Source organism: Eschrichtius robustus, chromosome 11, assembly GCF_028021215.1.
Source record: "Eschrichtius robustus isolate mEscRob2 chromosome 11, mEscRob2.pri, whole genome shotgun sequence".
Classification (NCBI taxonomy): Eukaryota; Metazoa; Chordata; class Mammalia; order Artiodactyla; family Eschrichtiidae; genus Eschrichtius; species Eschrichtius robustus.
In genome coordinates, this window is record NC_090834.1 from 76,814,903 (window position 1) to 76,839,808 (window position 24,906).

At 46.6% G+C, this 24,906-nt stretch overlaps 1 protein-coding gene across 6 annotated transcripts in view; it reads left to right on the top strand.

The window, feature by feature from the left end:
* Positions 1-24,906, top strand: part of NAV2 (neuron navigator 2) — a 746,877-nt gene that overhangs the window by 501,905 nt on the left and 220,066 nt on the right. For all 6 annotated transcript variants that reach the window (XR_011075520.1, XM_068556818.1, XM_068556813.1 and 3 more), the window contains exons 4-5: positions 9,950-10,022; positions 19,594-19,849. Coding sequence is in view for 5 of the 6 variants with exons in the window: in XM_068556818.1 (XP_068412919.1) it covers positions 9,950-10,022; positions 19,594-19,849 (329 nt within the window). In the remaining variant the exon portion in view is untranslated. The remainder of the gene's footprint in view (positions 1-9,949; positions 10,023-19,593; positions 19,850-24,906) is intronic.

Sequence of the window (24,906 nt, forward strand, 5' to 3'; positions counted from 1 at the left end):
GTCAGGGAGTCTGATTCCTCCAGCTGTGTTTTTTTTCCCTCAAGACTGCTTTGGCTATTCAGGGTCTTTTGTGTCTCCATACAAATTTTAAGATTTTTTGTTCTAGTTCTGTAAAAATTGCCATTGGTAGTTTGATAAGTATTGCATTGAATCTGTAGATTGCTTTGGGTAGTATAGTCATTTTCACAATATTGATTCTTCCAATCCAAGAACATGGTATATCTCTCCATCTGTTGGTATCATCTTTAATTTCTTTCATCAGTGTCTTATAGTTTTCTGCATACAGGTCTTTTGTCTCCCTAGGTAGGTTTATTCCTAGGTATTTTATTCTGTTTGTTGCAATGGTAAATGGGAGTGTTTCCTTAATTTCTCTTTCAGATTTTTCATCATTAGTGTATAGGAATGCAAGAGATTTCTGTGCATTAATTTTGTATCCTGCTACTCTACCAAATTCATTGATTAGCTCTAGTTATTTTCTGGTAGCATCTTTAGGATTCTCTATGTATAGTATCATGTCATCTGTAAACAGTGACAGTTTTACTTCTTCTTTTCTGACTTGGATTCCTTTTATTTCTTTTTCTTCTCTGATTGCTGTAGCTAAAACTTCCAAAACTATGCTGAATAATAGTGGTGAGAGTGGGCAACCTTGTCTTTTTCCTGATCTTAGAAGAAATGGTTTCAGTTTTTCACCATTGAGAATGATGTTGGCTGTGGGTTTGTCATATATGGCCTTTATTATGTTGAGGTAGGTTCCCTCTATGCCTACTTTCTGGAGAGTTTTTATCATAAATGGGTGTTGAATTTTGTCAAAAGCTTTTTCTGCATCTATTGAGATGATCATATGGTTTTTCTCCTTCAATTTGTTAATATGGTGTATCACATTGATTGATTTGCGTATACTGAAGAATCCTTGCATTCCTGGGATAAACCCCACTTGATCGTGGTGTATGATCCTTTTAATGTGCTGTTGGATTCTGTTTGCTATTTTGTTGAGGATTTTTGCATCTATGTTCATCAGAGATATTGGCCTGTTGTTTTCTTTTTTTGTGACATTTTTGTCTGGTTTTGGTATCAGGGTGATGGTGGCCTTGTAGAATGAATTTGAGAGTGTTCCTCCCTCTGCTATATTTTGGACGAGTTTGAGAAGGATAGGTGTTAGCTGTGAAGAGCCTTTTTAAAGGTCTGTGTGAGGTACCACGAGACTCTTGACATATGTCAACTCATGTACTCTTCACTAATGCTCTGAGATAGGTATCAGCATTCCTATATTACAGTTGATGAATTTGAGGCTTGAAGCAGTTAATAATTTTCTTAGGGTTTTGTGGGTAGTTTCTAAGGGAACCAGAATCTAGTGTGGAGTTCAATATCTGTATCAACATATACTGTTCCTTAATAATTGTGATGGAATACAAGTACCTCCGGGTGAGGTGACATGTTGGGAGGCTAGTAGCAGGCCCTTCTGCCTTGGTGTGAATTGGTTTATCAGCATCTTTTCAGGAGAGGGGTTGCACATCAGGTGATGGAGAGGAAAACCCAGGAGGAGGAATGGAAGGCAGACCAGATAAGCTTGTTTAATTCTCTGTTTTGCCAGAGGCCGACCCCAGACACAGCTTTGAGCATGTCATGGCCTGAGCATTATTGACCAGGGACATTCATATCAGAATTGACAACACAGTAACAAAAACTGCCAGTTATTGGGCACCTACTAAGTACCATACACATATCCTCTCATATGATAACCACCACCACCCTGAGTGGTAGGTGTTATAATGCCCATTTTACAGATCAGGTCACTAATCAGGTTAAATTGCTGATGATCATAATTCAGTAAATGGCAGAATCAGGATTTGAACCCAGATCTGTCTGACCCTTTGTTATCCTGTAAATATCACTCTTTAGCCCTGATCACTCCCCTTTTAGCATCTGTGTCAGCTCCTAATGGAGGCCTCCACTTGGAATAATCCCTTTTGGGAGTGCTAGGACGTTTGGGATCATTACTCTGAAATTGTAGGAGGAGAAATGACGTGCAGAATGCTGTGCTGAACGAACATGCACAAGGGCATCCTTTGGGCCTTTCCGATGATGTTGTTCCCCGGTGGAGTTTTCACCCTCAGAAGGACTGCTGTATCCAAAAGCAGGTACTCTGCAGAGTTCAACTGTAGGCCTCTATTCTGGGAGCCTGCAGAGTGAGGACTGGCTTTGCGAAGTTAGCCACAGCTCCCCTTCCAGGTCTCTCTCTTTGTTTCAAGGGAAAAATCGAGAAGTCAGAAAATAATAGGGAAATGAAACATTCTAGGCAGTGGGAAGCAAAGTGGAAAAAGATAGTCACTGGAGGAATTTGAGATTCTTGTTTTCAACTTTTTTTCTCCTCTAGAGAGACTCTTTTTGTATCCATATGGACTTACCCATTTGCTGTAACAGCAGAGAGACTCCTATAAAATTTTTTTGAAAAGGAATTCTTGACAACATCTTGGAAAGCCTAAGTTATAAATATCATAAAAGATAAGGAGGATAACATTGCCAAATTAAAGGAAGGAGTCGGGCAAGGCACTAAAGCAGCACGAGAAACAGTCTGACAGAGCGACTCAAGCTCCATCCAGCCCCCGAGTCCCACGTTCTTAAGCTTTCTGTTTCAAAGCCACCAAGAGAGCTAGAGATGACTTTCTGAAATCTTTGATGCTTGAATGGCCAGAGCTGGGACAGAAGGTATGGAGCCCCTTGTACTACCGGCCAAAGATGGCTTTATGTGTCTGTCAAGTAAGCAACAGCATGTGGGGCTTACAAGGAAAGATGCTTCTGGGCGGATTTGAAGCACCAGCATACATTTCCCTTTTTCTGGGGTCCCCTTCTAAAATTAAAACTACAGTGTCTGGGCCCTGCGTGCTCTGTCCTGTGGTGATGTGCATCTCCAGGACCATACTGTGACCCATGACCATGTAAGTGACCATATGATGCTGCTGGACCCCAACACTGACATAGGTAGAGAAAAAAGTGAAGCTGGAAAATCATGCGTCAGGTCGTGGTCCCTAGGAATGCAGAGCAAAAAGACAACACTGGTGAGACAGGCATTTCGGAGTGCAGTTCCCCAAAGTATATTTTGGTTTGGTTTCATGGTTGGATTTCTTGTTTTTATTTTTTTCTTCTATTCTATTTTTATTTTTGGAAAGTGTCTGGGGAAGGAGTGTCAGGAGAGCATGGAGGCTTGTTAGATAGGAAACAGACTTCCTAGTACATGTGACCACAGATGCTGCCCTACCCTTCCCATCCCTCCCTGTCTCGGTGCCCAGCCCGGATGTCACTGGAGCCCCACCTTGAAGGCACTGCTTGATCCATCCCTAACACAACATAGCCCATCCTGAAACTTTCGGACCAGAAGGGCTTGGCCTGGCTGCTGTTGCCATGGTAATGGAGTGTCAAGGCTTCCTTAAGAACAGGAAGGACCCCTCCCTTCTCTCCTTTTCCACATCAGCTCCTGAATATGGCCCAGCACTCTGCTTTTGCTCTGTGTCCTCTCTCATTGCTTTTCTCCTTTGCTCACTGGCCTCCAGTCATTCCAGCTCTTTTGGTTCCCAGAATATGCTGGGCTGCATCCTGCATGAAAGCTTTCCAGCCTTAGAGCCCCTGTGATGGGGATGTTCTTCTCTTCCCCACTCCCGGTGCCCAGCTCACTCTTATGTCTCAGCTCAAATTTCCCTTCAGTCAACAGACATTCTCGAGTACCTACCATGCTCCCCATGCTCTTCTAGGTGCTTGGAGCTACATCAGTGAACAGAACAGACAAAAAGCCCTGTCTCTGTGGACCAACTTGCTATCTCTTCCTTAAATTCTTACCTGACTCCCCATCCCCCCAGGCTAGTTCCTGTCCTTTAGTACATGACAGATGCTATTGGTGTACTGTTTATCTAGTGCCAGTTCCCCTACGATAGACTGTAGGTTCTAGAGGTCAGGGATTATGTCTCTTTTATTCACCACTGTATACCCAGTACCAACACATTTCCTAACACCCAGAAGGTGCTCAGTAAATATGGATGAAGAAATGGATAAATGAATGGATGAATGATAATTGTTTTTGTTGACAAGTAGCAATAGCAGGTGTGAAGATCACACACACTTCTGGGAGGAAGTTGTTTGTATTGATAAGAGGCTCAAGAAGAAGCTACACTGTGCTTTTACTGTCCCTAGAACTTGCAAGTTCTCGCTCAGCCTTGTCTGGGGTCTAGGTCTCCCACTACTTAAGCTCTAGGCGTTTTCATGATTTGTTTTTTAAATTATTTATTTGATTTATTTATTTTTGGCTGCGTTGGGTCTTCGTTGCTGCGCGTGGGCTTCCTCTAGTTGTGGTGAGCGGGGACTACTCTTCGTTGCGGTGTGCGGGGGCTACTCTTTGTTGCAGTGCGTGAGCTTATTGTCGTGGCTTCTCTTGTTGCGGAGCACGGGCTCTAGGCACGCGGGCTTTAGTAGTTGTGGTGCGCGGGCTCAGTAGTTGTGGCGCACGGGCTTAGCTGCTCTGTGGCATGTGGGATCTTCCCGGACCAGGGATCGAACCCGTGTCCCCTGCATTGGCAGGTGGATTCTTAACCACTGCGCCACCAGGGAAGCCCGTTTTCATGATTTTTTAAAAATGGCTGTGACCATACCTGACTTTAATGCAGCATCTGTTTGCCTCCCTTCCAATTTCATCTTCTCAGGAAGGAGACCTTCAAGGGGTGTGGTGACAAACTCTGAACTCATAAAAACTAGCACCCCATTTACTCGTTATGCCCAGAGCCCCATCTTCCCCTGGGCTGCGATAGTGCCGGTAGAGATGGTCTTCGTCTGCATTAATCATTTTCATGAGCTTTGCACTCAACTACACTGGTATTCAGAGAAAAATGCTACCATGACAACTGCCACAACAGATGGTATTTGATCAGTCTCTAAGCTACCAAGGAGATATACAGCAGTGCTTCTGAGGTTTGCATATTTTATGTTATCATGAGACCCAGTCCAGCCTTAATCATGATTGAAATGTGAAGTTTTCCATTTGCCTCCGATCCCCCCTCCCTTTTCTTTCCAGTTGTTTGCCATTTGTTTTGATTTTCCTTGCTCTGTGCCTGGCCTGTTTGGGGATATATTTCTGGATGTGGGAGACATAGGCTACAACATACATGGTCCATGGAAGTTGCCCTGCAGGTCTGAAGTTTAGAGACTGTTGAGAAGCTATTCAACTTTGGGATGGACAGCCTGGCTGAGAGTGGGAGAAAGGCTTAATTGCAGCCTTTCTCTCTTGGATGTTCATGGACCACACAAGGTTGAGGCCACATACGGCCCCAAACAAAGGGAAACTCTGGGAAGTACATCTTGGTCTTGGTTTGTCCCCTTACTCCGCCCACTCCTCCATCCAGCTCCTTTCTGCTCCCAGGGTCTCCGGTGTTGTGGTCCCCCTTCTCAGCTTCCTGCCTCCACCCCAGCTAGCACTGCAAACTCCGGGAGCTTGATCCCAGAGCTCTTGGACCCATTTCTATGACAACAACTACAACAGCCTTCTCACCCAGTGCCCCTCCCCACCCATCAGCAACACTGGAATGTCAGACTTCGCACAGATTTTTTTTCAGCTAATTTTGGAAAGTAGTTTATATTGGCCGCTATGTGTTAATGAACAACTTTCGTTGTATTTACATACTTTGCTGGTGAAGAGTCTTTTCCTTCACTCTGCCTCTCAACTTTAACAGGATTCTCATCTTGCACTGCATGTCTGGATCCCATATGAGCCATGAGCCTCGTTAAAGATGGGCACTAGGACCTCACTGTGCTGTGCTGAGTGCCCCAGGGTCCTGCCACCGTCCTGTCCCCTCCAGGGATGTGGTGGGAGTTTGCAACCTCAGTCGTACGGGAGGACGGATTGTTTACCTGAACAGTATTTATAAGAAAACCTTAAGGTGAATTTGAATCACAAGAGAGCGTGGATCAAAGAAACCTTCTCCTCTTCTGATCTCATTCCAAGTGAAGTGGGAGGTTGGAATCCACATCTGACCCTATGCTGCTTCCCAGCCCCGTGCCCTTCCTGGGGTGCAGATGAAAAGAGAGTGGGTCTCCGCCGCCTTGTCGGGAGTGATTTTTAGCCTTAATGGAACATTATTAAACAGTGGATTTGAAACTTGAGGAATGTTTTTTGAACTCCTCTGTGAGCAGAGAATTCATGGTAGAGGGGAAAACATTCAAGGCGCTTGATGGGCTTATGAATCGTCTTTTAAATGATGACCCAAGTTCTTACTTTCAGGTTTTACATTTTCTGGGAGTGCAATCTGGCCATCTGGATAGTGTTCCCTGTCTCATCTCCTCTTTAGGAGAAAGCATTCCTAGTGCCCTTAGGTCTCCTCCTTCACCTGATGTAGGGAGATCGTAGTGCTTCCCTTGTTTATATGCTCTGATTCTCCTGGAAATGGATGGGAGTCAGGGGGTGTATGTCGAGTGGCTCTGTGGACCCTAAAGAGAAGGATTATGTACATGTGGGCTCCTGGACTGGGGGGAAGACTCCGGACCAACACTGTCCAAAGAATCGAGCACAGTGCCTGGCACAGAGCAGACATCCGCACAATGATGTTGACTGAGTGATTGAAAGAATCACATCCCTCAGGTTTCTCACCCTTGGCACTGCTGACGTTTGGGGTTGGACAATTCTTTGTTGGGAGGGAACTGTTGTGTGCCTTGGAGGGTGTTTAGCAGCGTCCTTGGCCTCTGCTCACTAGATGTCAGTTCCCCTCAGTGTTGTGACAACCCAAAATGTGGCCAGATGCCCCCTGGGGGGCAAAATCTTCTTCCTTTCCCAGTCTCCCTTACTCAGCAAAGAACTATTGATCAAAATTATGAAATTGGTTGACAGAATGATAGGACTGTAACCAAAATCAACAAGAGAGGAAATATTCTAGGTAACCTGTTTATAATTATTTCTCCCCTTAACAGAATTTAACATTTAAAAAGAAAGCCCCATGGGTGAATTGAAATGTACCAAGGGTAGCCTTGCAAGAAGAAATTGCCATGGACTTTATTTTTTTTTAATTTATTATTTATTTATTTATTTATTTATTTATTTTTGGCTGCATTGGGTCTTCGTTGCTGCCCGCGGGCTTTCTCTAGTTGCGTCGAGCCAGGGCTACTCTTCGTTGCGGTGCGCGGGCTTCTCATTGAGGTGGCTTCTTTTGTTGTGGAGCACGGGCTCTAGGCGCGCAGGCTTCAGTAGTTGTGGCACGCAGGCTCAGTAGTTGTGGCACACGGGCTCAGTAGTCGTGGCGCGTGGGCTCTCTAGAGCACAGGCTCAGTAGTTGTGGTGCACAGGCTTAGAGGCGCGCAGGCTTCAGTAGTTGTGGCACGCAGGCTCAGTGGTTGTGGCACACGGGCTCAGTAGTCGTGGCGCGTGGGCTCTCTAGAGCGCAGGCTCAGTAGTTGTGGTGCACAGGCTTAGTTGCTCTGCGGCATGTGGGATCTTCCCAGACCAGGGATCGAACCCGTGTCCCCTGCATTGGCAGGCGGATTCTTAACCACTGCACCACCAGGAAAGTCCCACCGTGGACTTTAAATGGTGCCACATACATCCAATGCTCCATAGATGTGACAAGGAAACGTACTTCATGCTCCTTGGAGGGAAAATTCTATAGAATTGCAGTGTTGTAGTAGAGCAGTGCTTTTCTTGAATATGTTGGCAGGTGTCCCTTTTTTCTGTATTTAGTGTCACACTGCCACACTGTTGCTGAAAAACTTAACCTACCCATGTCAGCCCACCTACCTGACACTTCCCAGGATAAATATCAATACCAAGTGCACTATTTTGGATTTTGCATTAACAGATTCAGGGGTGGTCAGATTTCTCTTCTCATTTTCTATGGGGTCATAATTGCCAAAGCCTCCCTTCAGAGCCATGTGTAAGATATTATATTAGAAGAAGTAGGGTAAGGTCCTGTATAGCACAGGGTACTGTGTTCAGTATCCTGTGATAAACCATAATGGAAAAGAATGTATGTATAACTGAATCACTTTGCTGTACAGAGAAATTAACACAATATTGTAAATCAGTTATACTTCAATAAAATAAGTTTAAAAAAATAAAAAATAGATAAACAATAAAAACACATACACACCAAAAAAAAAAAAAATAGGATAGGATTATAGGAAGAGACAAGCGGTAGAAGAGGAATTTTATAAGTTTACTGTGATTTAAATGCTAGTGCCTTTGTGTAGAGGCCACAAATCCTTTTGAGTGGTTTTGGTCTGTTACCACTGTATACAATATCATGAAATAAGGATTGGTATTTTCTCAAAAGCAGGGTTTTGTAATAGAGTGCAATAACATTTAGAGAGATGATTTTTATTACACTTCTACATGGAAGCCGATTGCTCCAAAACACCTTGCACAGGGTCCTCCCAGCCATTCTCTTCCTTCTTCGTCCTCCCCCTCGCCCCCCTTCCCTCCAAGGTGGTAGCACTTGGTTGTCACTGTCAGTCATCCTGCGCTGGAAAGAAGAAAGGAGAGTTTAAAGCCATCTCATTTTTCCTCCCTCTTTGTAAGAAACGATTTTCTGCGATGGTGGCAGGCATAACGTGTAGCATCGGCATTTATTTCGTTTGTAGGAATTGCATTCTACCCCTTTTCTTAGAGATGAAACAATGTCTCCCAGATGAAGACCCTGGAAGGTGAGCTGTAAGCTGGGAAAGAGATTGGGAACCTGAGCTAAAAAATGTGAGGATGGAGTGACCTCAAGCTCAGGGTTGAGCGGATTCTTTTAGAATGGATGCAGTTTTATTCAGGTGTCCCTGAGCTTAATTTAACGTGTTTGGAAGCTGTGAAGACTGGGAGCAGAGAAGGAGAATGCCAGACATCAGGGGAGGGTGGACATGAACTTCAGGAAGACTGCCTTGGAGCCAGACTGTACTCAAATGAGAGCTCGTAAAATGGAGACACTTCACCCTGTGGCTCTGAAGGAGCCATCAGGATATTGCTTGGGGGAGGGGAGGGAGAAGGGTCACATGTACGCTGTGAAAGAGAGTCATTTATGAGTTCACAACAAACCCCATGGGTCAAATACTGGTTGGAGTTCCTAAGCGTGTGGCTGGAGCCTGGGAAGTCGGGCGGGGGCTGAGGGGTTGCGGAGGTGAGGAAGATCTCCGCTGTGAAATGCAAACCGTGTGAAATCCAAAGTTCCCTGTGCCAAAGTCCAAGGCAGTTTCTCTTATTTTTGGTCACCGTTGACATGAATCGAGCCCGAACAGTTTCCTGTAGACCAAAAAATAATTAGCCCTGACAAGGGAAAGGTCTGAAGGCAAATCAGACCTTTGGGAATGATCTAATTGCTCTTTCCTGAGGGCTGGACGTGAGCTTGCCCTTGGCCGTGCCCTTGGCCGTGGCATCAGCCCTGGAAAGCCCGGGAGGCCTCCCAGACCCTGGTGGGGTCAACCTGCCATCCTGAGAATTTTGTGAGTAAACACTACCCAGATTCCCACTGAGACGCCCATTCACTCTTTTTATGCTTGACTGCCCACCTCCTCGGGGGCTGGGAAGTCTCTCCCAGCTGCTGGTAGGTGGAAGGGTCTCCTAACCTTGTCCCCACCTCTGTGTTTCTGGCAGCTGCTCAAGTGTTCAGGATAGCACGGGTGACAGTGATCAACACGAGAGCTCCAATTCCACCCTGGTTATTTTTGGCAGCCGTGAGCAATCCAAGGCCTTGACTTTTGGCGCTGTGTGTGGTTGGGATATTAGGTAGCCTTTTCCTGTGCAAGTACAGACAAAGGAGAGTACTGACCTGCATCCATCTATCCATCCGGTGTTTGCATGTCATTTTTTCCTCTTTGAGAACCTTAGCAAATGCACAGTGAACCCTCTCTCTGACATAGACTTTTGTTCCTAATAAGAGATGGCTCTGGAGAAGACTGAACATTTATTGAGTGTATATTGTTGTGTTTTTTTTTCCCCCCCTAGATTGAAAACATAGATGCCTGCTTGAATTTCCTGGCAGCTAAGGGAATAAACATCCAGGGGCTGTCTGCAGAAGGTGAGTCTGAGCACTTGTCATAAAGCTGCCCTTTCATCATTCGAAATGCCCACCTGTTACTTATTGATGACATTTTTAGCGTTAAGCCAAGGGGTGCTGGTGGGCTTTAAAAGGTTTTGTCTCTTTCTGGCTTTGAGGCCACTCAATGCTTGTCTACACTTGAGGATGCCAACTTTTTGACAACCTAAAGAATCTCTCTGAGAGTGCCAATCCAACCGTGCCAGCCTTGTCGGCAAGACACGGAGGGAGCAGTAAAGACAGAGCTGCTTCTCTTTGAGAAGGGCTTCATCAAACAACACCGATTTGATTCACGCGACCGGCAGTTTAGTTAATTATCAAGCCAAGCCTTATCTGTGGGAGAGAGAACACTTAACCACAGAGCATATTTAAACTGTGCAAGTTCCCAGGGAAAAATGCCTAATCCTTATCTCTTAATTTTATTAGAAGAAGCAGCACTTTTCCTAGCTCCCCCCCCAAAAAAAGCACGTGATTTATTAACGAGGTGCTCCATTTTGACATCGTGATTAGTTTTTAATTAACTCCAATTTGGTGGCTAATTAGCACATTAGCGTTTGCTGGTGGTTCGCTGTTCATTAGGTGTTGGTCTGGAGATGGCCGGTCTGAATTCTTAGCCTCCTCGGGCAACAGCTCACTCTGGAAACTTGCTCTGTCTCTCTCCTGTTTGTAAATACAAGCAGCTGCTAGCTCCAGAGCAGCCATAGGCCCCGGTATCCTCCCAAACTCATTAGGCTGCACCTCCTCCAGTTTTCCCAGAACAGGTAGAGCAGTGTGGGCCTCAGATGACACCACCTTTCCCTATCCTGGTCGCGTTTTGCAGAGTTGCTGGTTAGCATTGACTCTGGTAGTTAGGGTTGGGGAGGCGGGGAGCGTTGCGGAAGGACGCAGCCCAGTGGAGCGTAAGTTTGCAAGCGTGATCCTTTGGGGGCCTGTTCCTTGCCTTTGCTCTGCTGTGTGGTGAAAGCTTGGTTTTCCTGGCTGTGTTTCTGGGCTGTAGTCTCTTCCAGTGTTGCGGGTGGGCGGCCGCTATTGGTGTCTCATGTCTGCACGGAATTCCCCAAGTGGGACCTCTAACAGGCTGGGGCTGCCCCGGGTCAGACACGGTCACACTGCTTCCAGAGGTCTCTGAGGCAGCTTTCGGTGGTCAGCCTTAATCTCAGCTCTGAGAGAAGGGTCCGTGGGGGATTCCTTTGCTCTGGGCTATGGGCCCTCCTCCACGGGGGATGAGATCTAGGCTGAATGGCATGTGGCCTGCGCATCGCTGGGGCGTGAGGGGTTGGTGTTGGTGTTTCCATGGAGAGGTAGGGAGATGCAAATTTCTATTCCAAGGAGCACATTGCTTCCTCCTGGTAGAGAGTTCTCGTGCTGGTGGAGGTGGCAGGCACACATTCCTCCTAGGTCCTGGGCATGATTGGATCCCGGGCCTGTGCACCCCACCCACAGCAGAGCACCAGCAGGGGCGTCTCTTCTACAAGTCACGCTTAGCAGAAAGGGCTCCAGGAGATGCAGACCCTGTAGGCCAGCTTCATCTCATGTGGCCTGGAGGTGACCCTGGCCACCCCGCCATCTATCTACCCATTGTCCTGCCTTCTGCCTGTCCTGTCTCTCCCCTGCCCCATCTTCTCTATACCTTAAGGCATAGAGAATCTACTCAACAAATATTTGTTGAATGAATAAGTACCAACTGTGCTTTTAAGGCTTTTATCTGCATCAGCTCCAGCTCTCACAACTGACGTTGGAATTTATAATATGCTGAGTTTACAGATGAGGAAATTTTCCCTGAAATAAGTTATGAAGCCCGCAGTGAGTGAGTGGCAGGGCCAGGATTGGAACCCAGGTCTGTGTGACTTCGGAGCTCCTGTTCATGGTGTCTTTGGGGAAGGCAGATGGATAAAATGTGGGCGTGCCATGTACGGGTGAGAGAAATCAAAAAAGATCTAGAACCTTTGTTGGCTGGAACGCTGTCTCGGAAGATGCTGGGCAGCCCGTGAAGGCATATCGTGCAGACAGACTCAGCCCCAGCCCCCTTGGTCGATGGTGGGATGTGGCCCTTGTGAGTCTGAGCAGAGAAGAGCAGACTGGAACCAGTGTGTTGAGGAATCAGTCAGTGGGGTATAACCATGAAGTAAGTTTTTCAGTAACTGCCCACACCTGTGCTATGTTGACCCCCATCTTTCCTGCTTGGTTGAGACTCATTTAACGATATCTGGGCCAGAACCCATTCTCTTCAGCCTTGTGCAGTTATTAGAACAGATTTATGTCAATACTTAAGACTCAGCCTTGTTCATTTTTAAACTTCAGTCTCAGACTCAAAGCTCTTTTCCCCGGTGCCCCTCCGTGCAGGTGGCTTTGGAAGGTTGAGGGGGGCTGGGGGATGTGATGACTTGATTTCCTTTCCCTTCCCTCGTTCCTGTGCCTGAGCCTCCAGGATTGGGGCAGCAGCAGAGGCAGCAGAGTTCTGCTGGTGGTGAAGTTGCTGCCCTCCTCTTGGTGGACCATCATTTCTGCTGTCCCCAGTGGGGGTCTCTGCATGCCCTGCTGACCGGCACTCACTCCCATGCTGCTCCCAGGGCCTCGGTAGTCTCTTGTGAGATTTGACCACTCCTCCAGCTCACCCCCAGCTGGTAGAAGTCACATTCCATCCCCCTGATTCAGGCCTCTCTCCGTCCCCACACTAAGGTGGTCCTGGTAAGGCCGTAGGCCTCAGTCTCACAATCCCTGCGTTACCCACCATAGAGCAGCAGGAATGTGTGGGCTCTGTCTTCCACTTGTAGTGATGGAACAGGCCTCCTGTCACCTGGAAGTCCCCACCATACAATCTCTCTCCAGCTCTTTCCCCCCAGCTTAGGTGGCAAACAGGCAGATCTGCCAGGTCCCTGCTAAGCAGGTGTCCCAGCTGGGCACTAGAACACCAGCACCACCACCTGGAGTGATTCTCTTGAAGCCTCTACTCCCTCGACTTCAAGGAGTGCAAGGACCCCACTGTCTTGCTCCTTGGTGAGGGGGGGAGATATCCTGTCTCTGTGATCATCAATCATGACCACCCACACCCACCCTCAATGACATTCTCTCATCTGGATCTTCTTATACTGATTTTGGGCACGGTGGGTAGAGGCTGGTGATGATGGTCTTTGGTTGTAAGACTGATTCTGGACTAGTGCAGTCTTGTGGGAGGGTGACTGGTCCCAACTTCTGTCAATTCCTTGAACTTACAAAGCAAGGGTACTTAGAGCCTGTTTTCCTCAAATGGGCCTTATTCACAATTTCAGGGCTACAAGAAGTACCTCCATTTGACATACTGTTAAGTTATAGGAGTGGAAATCATGTATCGAGGACCCACCAGGTACAGTCCCTGGGCTAAGTGTTATACACATTTTAGTTTATATCCTATTTAAAAACCCACAGCAACCTTCCGAGATCAGTATTCGTATTACCCCATCTTACAGATGAGGAGACTACGGCCCAAAGAGATTGTTCCATGTGGCAAAAGGGAGGCCTACAGAGTCAGCAGTGGTCAAGCTACTCAAATCTGCTGATTCAAGTCCTGGTATTTTATACTGCTCACCACTGTCTACACTTCTAACCACCCCCATAACTGCTAGAAAATCATTATAGTGTTTAAAGAAATCATGTAATTTTAATGCTATTTGTTTTCCTTTTGAAGATGATTGATTGCCCTGAGGCTCCTCCTCTGATTTAAAAAAAAAAAAAAATCAGTGGTTGGAAAGCCTCATAGGCACATCTCCACCCTTTCCCAGTGACTAAAGCCAGGTTTGGAACCCGGGAGGGTGTGTGCACCTGTCCTTGAAGCATCTCAGCAGCTCAGGCCCTGCCCTGGCCTGCCTGCGAGAGAGCCACAGGGAGCCTTTGTTCCAGGGCACAGACAGCTGATGCCTGCGAGCAGGGGCTGCAGGCCCAGGTGAGGCCCGTGGAGATGCTGCTGGTTTGGGGCTTTTCCTGTCCCCTGCGTGTTCCCCAAGATCGGACCCATTCGCTTGCTCCTGGAGACTTGCCAGAGTCCTGTGAGCTTGGGCCTCAGCCTTCCCCGGGGTGATTTTTTAGATCACTTCAACCCCTCACTCCACCTGTCACAACCATCTGTAAACCTGTTCCTGTGAGGAGGAATGGCCTTTATCCCTGGGAGTTTTGAGAACACCTGGGGTTTGTGCTACCTGGCCCTGAGCCCATCCTCCCGTAATGGGGAAGCGGAGGTCTGGAGGTGAAGACATATCCTATTTAGTTAAGCACGCATTTGCCGGGCACATCCTATATGCCAGGCACAGTGCTAGGCACCGGGGTACACGGAAAGTCACGTCAGTCATACAAAACTAGCTTTAAATTCCAATTAATAAGAGAGCTGTGCTGGTGGTATGTACAGGGTCCAGTGGTGCCCAAAGAAGGCTACGATCAGCTCTGCCTGGGACAGGCAGGGGCTTCTCAGAGACGGTGATGTTTCTCCTGGGTTTTACAAGTTGAATAGGCTTTCAACAATCGGAAAAGGAAGGTGAAGGGAAATTTAGATAGAATTTGAGGCATAGGTAATATGATGGGAACAAAGGACTAGCTTTTTATCCGTCTTGCAGGTTGGAGAAACAGAGGCAGGAAGATGCTTCCAGGTGACTCTAACAGGGAGTATATGCTTTAGGAGTGAAATCGGTTGCTGACTTGATTAGTTCAGACCTGGGTTTGCTGCCCTGATGGCCAGAGACCTGATGCTGAGCTTTCTCCTCCTTTCATCCTGAGCCAGAAAGCAGGAGGTTTTTCTGGACCGTTAGGGTAAAAGCAACACGTAGATTGTCTCCATCTCCTCCTACCCACGTCACCTGAGTTTGGCGGTGAGTGGGGCCATTTCTCTCCTTCACCAGCAGGGGGCCCTGTTGGCTCTGTTCCCACCCCTGCATCCACTTCCCCTGTGGGCAGAGTCACTGAGGGGCTTTGCTGAGCAGTACACAGAAGGGCTGCCAGAGTGGGGTGGAAAGTTACATGCTGAATGTGGGTGATGTAGACGGCCCAGCTGGAGGAGTAATGCCACAGAATCCACAGTCCCGAACCAGCCGGGTGACCTTACACCGTGGCTTAAGGGGATTGAATAAGAATTCTGAGACTGCGGTCTGAGGCAGCCCTCCCTTCGGCTCCCAATCCCTTTCCTACAAAGCAGGTTTCTTTGTATTAGATTATTCCAATGATTGTGCCTTACTAAAGCAGGCCTGAGGTTTCTTTTAAACAATGTTGAAAGAAAATAACTCTATTATCCTCCCTTCTTGCCGAACATCCCCCTAAAGCATCCATGCAGATTAGCGCCAGCCAGTAGGTATGGAGAGCAGTCAGAACCCAAGGAGGTTCAGAATGAACGCCATACTGAATTCTAGTGGAAATTGGACTATTGGCCCGTGTAGTTTATTCTTCAGTTTACATGGGGGCAGCCATAGGAGAGAAAGAAGAATAGGGTTCTCATGCTGGTTTAGATACCAGCCTAGCTCATGTCTCCTTGAACAAGCCATATGTCTCTAGGTCTACAGTTATTTCCTTCTCTACAAATCAGGAGGGTGAGGATAGTTGATCAGAAACAGAATGATGTTCTTTTTCCAAAGCCTCGGGAAATGTCATGAGGGGAACATTTTTGTGGGCTGGTGGATTTTGTTTTTAGACAGCCTGTGGAGCCGACTTACCAGGCCTCGTGGCACACAGAAAAATGCCATTTGGAAATAGGAAGAGAACACAATTCTAGCTATTTTGGACCACCCATGGCATAAACTGTGTGGCTCGATCCCAAACAGAGCATTCACCACGCTTGAGTCCTGTGTTCTGAAAAGAAAATGAAACAGTCCAAACGTCCGCCAACTAGTGAGTGGATAAAATGTAGTCTATCCATGTAATGGGATAATACCCAGCAATATAAAGAAACAAACTAGTGATAACGCTCTCACCTGGATGAACCTTAAAAACATCACGCTCCGTGGAAGAAGCCAGATGCAAAAGACTGCACATCCCATGATTGCCATTTATGGGGAAATGCCCAGAATAGGCAGATCAATAGAAACAACAGATTAGAGGTTGCCTGGGGGAATGGGTTTGGGAATTGACTGCAGATGAGCACTTTTTAGGGTGATGGAAATATTCTAAAACTAGAATTTACTAAACTTACTAAAAATCATCACACACTTGACTTTATGGATATAAACTATATCTCAGTAGAGCTGGTTTGTTTGTTTGTTTGTTTGTTTTAAAAAGATGACCATTGAGTTTTCTGTAAAATGAGATTATCATGGTTGATTTTCTTTTTGACGCCTGTGACTGTGGCCTGGAGGGGATGTGCAGGAAGAAGGGCTTCTTAGTCTTCTCGTAGTTGAAGAGCTCTGTGCTGAGTTCTGAGGGGGCCACAGGTACAACGACGGTATTTTCTGAACCAAAAAGGGAAATACAGAGTCAGGCCATGTCCTAGGTGCGTTGCCCTTATTTTCTCATTAACCGTCTGTTAATTCTCATAGCATCCCTGTAGGGAAGGTGTGGCACACATATGCCAGTTTTAAAGAAGAAAACTGAGGCTCAGAGAGGTTGACTCTTGGAAAAACTTTGAAGTCCATAAATGATGGACTAGAGAGATTCAAACCCAAGTCTCTGTGGCTCTAACAATCAGTGATCTTTATAACAAAAATACTTCCTCCTAAGAAAAAGTGTATTTATGGGAGCACTGCGCTGTGTCACAAAAAGATGTTTTCAGGAATAACAGAACAGTTATGAACAATAAATGACTGAACATCCACAGCAGGGAGAGAATATGACGGAGCCAGCTCCATTCATCTGCCCTGGGCTGGGCAGGTAGGTTAAGGGGGTCCCGATGTGGATATGCCTGCTTTTTGCAGGGGGCAACCCCTGAGCCCTTGGATATGCTGAATTGCTAGTTCTTCCCTCCTTTGTTTTTCTTGCATGGCTTTAAAAAAATGTATTATGGGATATTTGACACATCCCATAATACAAGGATACTTCTAGAAGGAGAATAAAGAATACTTACATGGCCATGAGCTAACTTAAATAAAACATTCTCTGGTGTGCTTTTCAATACACGACCCATGATGGGTATGTAAGTAAGCCTGGTTACACCATGTTGGGAGCCTGGGCTTTGAGCTGGAAAAACCTCGATTCAAATCCCAGCTCCAGCATTTATTACCTTGCAGAGGTTTCAGACATTTCTGAGCCTCTGTTTCCCCTTAAGTAAAAGGGAGATAATAGGCCTCATTTTCCAGGTTGTAGGGATTAAACGGGATCATGTATGTAAAAAGCTTCTCTTGATATATACTAATTAGTAGTAACTCTATAAAAGGCACAAAAATCTTACACAGATTTCATCTGTCATGATTATAGCTCTGTTTGCACCCTTCAAGGGATTCAATTTTGAGGGGAAATTGCTTTCCCGAGTTCCTTAACAGGTCGTCACCTGCACGCCAGCTCTTGATTCTGTCCTGCCTCCCGTCACCGTCCAGCCGAGGGCCCAGGGGTGTGTCCCTTTACCCTCCATCTGCCCATGAGGAAGATGCCCATCTTAAAGAAGAACACTGAGACTCAGGTTGAATCTTACAAAAACTCAATCTATAAACTGAATCATCCCAGCCAAGCCTCACGCTCTGTGACATTGGTGTCCTTGTCAGAACATTTAGAAGCAGAAGCGGAACGGGCCGCAGGTGTGTTCTCCTCTGGTTTCCTTAGGATGGAGAAGGAAGCAGAGCTGAAGGGTTAAAGCTGAGCCACCCAAAGAAACTGGGGGACTTTCCCACATCTGGGGACACTTTCTGTGCTCCCTGCACTGCACACAGTGGTTTACGAGCATCTTGACTTGTCCAAGTCAGCCCTGGCTTACACCTGTTTTCCTAATGTAATCAAGAACTTCTCCCTCCCACTCTCAAAAATGATGTAATTTGCATGATAAATTATAAGGTCACATGGTAAAAAACCATAATTTTTAAGGCATGAAACCGGAACTGCATGGGAATCTCCTACAGGATTCTGAGGCTGCTGTGGTCATACAGTAACCAAGACCAGTGAAGGACGTGACTGTTTACAGTTGTGCTTTCACATCTCTGCTCTGGTTTGATCTGCAAAACAACCTTGTGTGATGGGGCAAGCTGTGTCAATATTGTCATTTGAGGCCCAGAGAGATTAAGTGACTTGTCCAGGGTTGCACAGCTAGTAAGTGGTAGAGTACAGACTGCAACTCATGGCTTTGGTTTTCCGAAAGCTGGGCTCCTGACGGTTTTGTCCCACAATCAGCACATGCTAGCTTCCAAAGCAGAGGGTGAAAGTTGGATTTTAGTAGTTTGTATTGTCAGTTTCTTCAGAGGCTGGAAAGAGGAACTCTCCAACAGGAAGTAATTCAGCCTGACCTAATCAGCAGGATCACACCCCAGGGCATTGACAGGCGTGCAGGGAATGGGGCTTGTTTCTGAAAGAACCCCATTCATGCCTTCTGCCCCTCAACTGGTCCTTGGAGGAAACTCTGGTTCCTTTGTCAGCATCCTCTTGCCCAGCCTGGGGCTAACCTGGAGGTGTGTGTTACCCACACAGGGGAGGGGGGGCTTCCCTTCCTCCAACCCCACTCCCTCTAACCCCCTTGCCAGTTCAGAAAAAGAAATTCTGCCTAAGGGTAGAAGCAAAGCAGAGGGAGCCCCTAGGTTCCTTCTTCTCTGTCCCCCGTGCTGGGTGGCCCTATTACTTTACCCTCAGGGTCAGTTTAGACCCTGGCCATCAGCATCTGGTGTTAAAAGAACTGCAGAAAAGAGGGATTGCCCAAGGGGAAACACCCTTGCATCCACAGTCTCTGCCTGTGAATAAATATTTTATTCCTTCTCTGCAGCACTTAATGCATGGCTCGAGGCAAATGCGTTTTTTAACATCGGAAAAATTACGTCTGGAATAAAAAATTTTCTTAGCCCCACTCTGCACAAATTTCTTTTAATATAGGAGAATTTTTGTGTGAGTTCTTTATGGAAACAACCCCTATCTCCTATTCCCACGCCCACCCCAAGTTCAAGTTATTTATTCAACAGGCAAGAGAGACACAGAGCCATCTGAGGGCAGGATGATTGGGCGAAGCAGGGCGAGGGTTTTGGAGTGGGTCGGCAGCCACTGGCTCACTCCGGGTGGCTTGAAGCGCAGAGCACGGATTGGGCAGGGCCGCGTGGAGACCGGTGAGTTTCCCGCGGTGCCTCTGTCCCTGGACGGCTTGCTCTGTGTCCTGAACAAGCACAGTCTTGCTCGGGACTCTGTCTTTTTCGGTTGTGTCCTTCCTGAGAATTTCCCCCTGGCACTCACCAGACATCCCAGTTGCCGCTTGCCTCGGGTATCCACTCTAATCCCAGTGGGGAGAATCAACTAATTTCTTTGTGGTTTAGGCCTGATTTTAATTGACTGGGACACCAATTAAGTGTTCAGGAAATCTGTCATATCCTAGAGGGATTAAAACTCATGCGAGGGCTGAAGCAGCCTCTTGAAAGGGTGCGAGACAGGGCTCCCCAGAAAGGCTTCCTCCTCTAACCAGAGTCTCTTCACTGTCTTGCAGAGATCAGGAATGGAAACCTCAAGGCCATTCTAGGCCTCTTCTTCAGCCTCTCCCGGTACAAGCAGCAGCAGCAGCCCCAGAAGCCGCACCTCCCCTCGCCACTGCTGCCCTCCGTGTCCCCGGCGGCCGGGGCCCCCTCCCAGTGCCAGGCTGGCGCTCCTCAGCAACAGGTGCCCGCCGCTCCCCAAGCCCCGTGCCAGCCTCACCAGCCAGCGCCGCACCAGCCGTCCAAAGCACAAGCTGAGATGCAGTCCAGGTGGGCTCTCCTCGCCAAATGATACTTCTGCTTTTTTTTCAGAGGTCTTCTGCCCCACTGACCACATTCTAGCCTGTGCCGGACGTGTGTGTCATTTGCGCTTCTTCGGTGCTGAGAACTGCCGGTAGTTAGTGGGGAATTAGCGTGACCTTGAAATGGATGTGCCTGGCGGAGATGTGTACTTTTATAGATCAGAATCGCCAGCAGCCAGAGCTGATTAGCTGCTCCTGCCTGAACTCTGGCCTATTACCCACGCACACGTTCGTAGGCAATCAACAGCCCCTAAAATAGACTTCAAATTTCTTTTGCGTGTCTGCCTACAAGCTGGGTGTTCAGTGTTATATGTGCAAGTAATTTCCCTTAGTGGAAGCAAAAGTTCTCCAGCAGATGCCTCTGCTTTGCCAGAAGAGAAATACTGAGAACACAGACGAAAGATGGCCAGTGGTTTTTAGCAGGGGAAGAGGCATTCCCCCTTCCCTGAGGGGGCCGGCATACTCTCATGGGGAGCAGTTACCATTAAATGTGACTGACTTTTGTTGACCTTAGAGACCGGGTAGCAGTGTCAGCTGTGGCCCTCTGCTTTTTGGATTAGGACCTAGATTTTGTTTGTTGTTTCCAGAGGGACCCACGCTTGCCAGAGGGACTCGCCACAGAATGATAACGCTAGCAGAACGCTGGGGCAGTTACCATCTACTCTGTTACAGTGTATAGGTGCATTCCTAAACAGGTGATCTGCAGAAGATCACCTCGTAAAACATTTGTTTTCATGACAAAAGAAGGAGGAGATTAGGAACTAGAAAGTTTTTGACTCATAGTAAAGTTCTGGAGAAAAGTCCACCATAATTTCTTTTTTTTTTTTTAAGCCATAAACCTTTAGCTATCAAACCTAAAGGCCACTGATCGAATTGACTGCTTGATTTCATTGAACATATGCTAAAGAGTAATGGCTTTTTCTTTCCAGTTCCCCGAAGCACCAGCATTAATAATCGTAGGTTTTCTCACACACCGTCATACCCTTAGTAGGCCATTGTAGTTAGGCAAAGCACAAAGTGGTTCAAACAAAGCAGCTGCCTTATAGATGGTTACAGCTTTTTTTCCGCAGGAGAAGCGCTGTTTCCCAATTGTGATGGTGTTAAAACCAGCACTGATAGGTGTGATATAAATCAGAGCCCCTAACTGATTATCTAATTATATCCAGTCCCCATTATGGAAATGTGTGGGCTAGTAGGAAAGCCTGCACTAGCAGTGAGAAACAGGCAGCCAGGCAGCCAGCCTCTGCACCTTTGCCTTGAAGAACCACCTGGGTGGGAGCCATTCTCTGCTCGGAGATCCCCGATGGACCTGGATGATTAAATGATCAGGACATCATTTCCCACACTGCATTTTGCAGAGTGCTTATTCCCTGGATGGTAACATGCAGGGGAAGGGTTCTATGGGGGAAAAAATTGGGAAATCCTCTGGGTTAAGTTGTGTAACTGTTACTGCAGGGTCTACTCAGATCCTTGAATCGGCCAATATGCATTCATTTATCCAGTTAGTGTTTGAATGCCTTCTGTGTGCCCGGCACTGTCCTAGGCACTGGGGGGCTCAAGGGTGAATGAGATAGCTAAGGTGCCTGCTCTCTACTTTCTACTGGAGGAGGGCAGGCAAACAAAAGGGGAAGAGAAATAATCCGATGGTGGTAGTACAATAAGATAATGGGATCAGAGGGACCTGGTTGATAATTTAGGTTGGGTTGATGGGAGGCTTTCTCTGAGGACATGACACCAAAGTGGAAATATGAATGACAGGGAGCTGTCCATGCAGGTGTAGAACAGATCAGGTAGCGGGAGCAGCCGGTGCAAAGGCCCTGTGGTAGGGGTAAGCTTGGCAGCTTGGAGGAGCAGAAAGAAGGCTAGTGTGGCTGGAGTTCAGTGGGTGAAGGGGGTGTGAAGTGAAAGGCAGCCTATAAGCAAAGAGGGCTGACCGGTGGCCCCTAGAGTTCTGTAGTCCCATGGCCCTTGAAGTGAGGTCACAGTGATGGCTCTACAGGCTAAAGAGTGGATATTTCATTCTAAAGGTATCAAGCCATTGGAGAGTCTTGAGCAGGAGAGAGACTTGATTTGATTTACAGTTTTTTTTTGTTTGTTTGTTTTTTTAGTCACTTTTGTTCCTCTCTGGAGAATAAGACTGTGGGAGGGTCAAGAATAGAAGGAAAGACCCTAGCTAAGAGGCTTCCGTGGTCCTCTAGATGACAGTGGCTTCGATCAAGGTGGTAGAGCAAACATGGAGATGGACCAGTTCAGGATATTTTGGAGGATGAGCCAACAGAACTACTATCTAGTAGATTGACTGTCTAGAGTGAGGGAGAGAGGAATTGATAGTAGATGGACTATCTAGAGTGAGGGAGAGAGGAATCACAGATAAAGCCGAGATTTCTGGCTTGAGCGGTTAGGAAAATGGTGGCATTTCTTGAGATAAGGAAGCCGGGGGGCGGGGGGTGGAGGTTAGGGTGGGGGGAGGAACACATGTGTACTGGGAATCTTCAGAAGGCAGCGTAGAAAGCATTCTCAAACTGAGCCACAGAACTCTTATTTTATAGAGCATCTCATTGCATAGCGTTCCAAGGAACATGTGTTGAGAAACACTGGGCTTTTGTCACTGAGCTATGCTAGCCTGAGGCATCCGTTTCCATAGTAAGCATTTGTCTTCTCAGAAGAACCAGATGGTGACTTCCCTGGTGGCGCAGAGGTTGAGAATCTGCCTGCCAATGCAGGGGACATGGGTTCGAGCCCTGGTCCGGGAAGATCCCACATGCCGCAGAGCAACTAAGCCCATGCACCACAACTGCTGAGCCCATGTGCCACAACTACTGAAGCCCACGCGCCTAGAGCCTGTGCTCTGCAACAAGAGAAGCCACTGCAATGAGAAGCCCGTGCAGCACAACAAAGAGTAGCTCCTGCTTGCTGCAACTAGAGAAAGCCCTCGTGCAGCAACGAAGACCCAACACAGCCAAAAATTAATTAATTAATTAATTAATTAAAATCGTAAAAAAAAAAAAGAACCAGATGTTACAGTCAGGACACCCATCTCCCAGTAAGAAAAAACATCCTACTATTAATAAACGCTTTACCTAGGGGGACTTCCCTGGCAGTCCAGTGGTTGAGACTGACTCTGCTCTTCTACTGCAGGGGGCAGGGGTTCCATCCCGGGATGGGAAACTAGGACCCTGCATGCCACGCGAGGTAGCCAGAAATTTTTAAAAATAAAAAATAAATGCTTTACCTAAAGACGAGCCAAACTCACTTAAGCCGGGTTTTTATATCCATTTTTTCCAGAGTAGTTCCTGCCATCATGGCCCCCTGACCCTGCAATGTGGTGACACAAACTGGCTCTGGAGTTGCTGTATGTCCTCATTCATCCCTTATTTGGCCCATATTGGGTTACTTTCGCAGATGATTTGTTTTATCCATTATATACTGATAGTTTCTAATTTTACTTCCAGAGGATAATCTTGTTCTCAAGGTCTAGAGATGTGATACTCCATGCTCATGCTCTGGCTGTAAATTTAAGAGTAGTAAAATCGCTTCCCTGGCTTTGTTTCATTGTATTTCTATCCCCAAATTCTGACTTCGATAACCAAAGTCCCAAGGATAATGGTTCAGACCCTTGATCGTTAACGTCAAATGTTGATGCAACCCCCAAATACCAGGTTTGTGTTGATCCTTCATTAGAACTCTGCCAGATACAAACATGCCTAAATACAGTACCTCTCAGGATAGCAAATACTAAAACTTTACAGCTTTTCCGTAGTGTTTGTTAATAAGAGAGTTGTGGAAGCTGAGCAAGGAAATTTGAGATACCGGCATGAAGGAATCACAGCAACTCCTCTGTGATGGCCGCCGAATGGAGACCCACTTTTACCTGCAGCTCTTCTCATTAATTTACGTGATGGCTGAGAACTTGATCCATATTTCACCTCATGAAATTCCTCTCCATCTGTGTCTACCTTACATATTATCAATATTTAGCTTTCTAGAAAAAAATCCAAACAATTACTTTTTTTAATTCATTCACTTCTGTCTCTTCCTTCACTTCCTAAGTTTAATGACACTAACATTGTATTTCTCACCTCATATCCTTTTACGAATGTGGCATAAGATGTATGGATGCAAGAAAGATAAATATTTCTGTCTTTCATAAGGCAGTAAATAAGTTTAACCTTTTATTAAGTCCAACCATGATTCTTCATATTCATAAATTTATGGTTCAAAGCCCAGAATGTAGCAAGTTCGGAAGACTTGAAATGATCATTGCGTATACCACGGAGAGCAAAAATTCCCAAGACCAGCAAAACTTGAAAACATCTCCACCCTTGTTTAGGGTCAACTTTATGGGCTATTCAGGACATTCATCGAAAAACCACCCTGGTAGAACAAGCATGCAAAATAGAAACATCTGAATACTTTAGAACGTTACAAAGTTTACTTGTCCGAGACCCCTGGCTTCAGTGTCATTGTGGAAGAAGGCCTTATAGTGACTGATACCAGAAAAGAGATTTGGAGTTAAGAAAAAAAAAAAAGAAAACCACAAAAGTTCTTAGATAATCTCGATAGCAATTTCTTCATGTTGGAAATTTATCAAATCAGACCTAGAAAGAAGGCTGCATATTGTAGAAAAAGCGGGCAGAGGGAAACCCAGGGGCATTCGCATTGTCACAGGACTCCTGTTATTTATTTGTGTGTCTAATGCATCTTCTCTCCCCTCACTCATCTCTTCCACTTTTTTCTTTCCTATCATGCAGTGCATCTTCCAAGGACTCATCACAAAGCAAAATCATCCGCTTCACTCTGGGTCAGAAAAAGATCTCTAGGTTAGACTTTCTCCGCGTCCCGCGAAGCATGGTTTCAACCCAGCCCCTCGTTCCTTTTGTTCTGGCTGCGTTTCCTTTTGGTCCCCCTCCCCATGTCATGTTTGCAGTTTGGGAAAACCAAACATGCTTTGGCTGATGACCCAGTGTTGGAGAGTTGAGAGTGGCCATGGGGTTGTTGAAGGGGTGTGTGTGTGTGTGTGTGTGT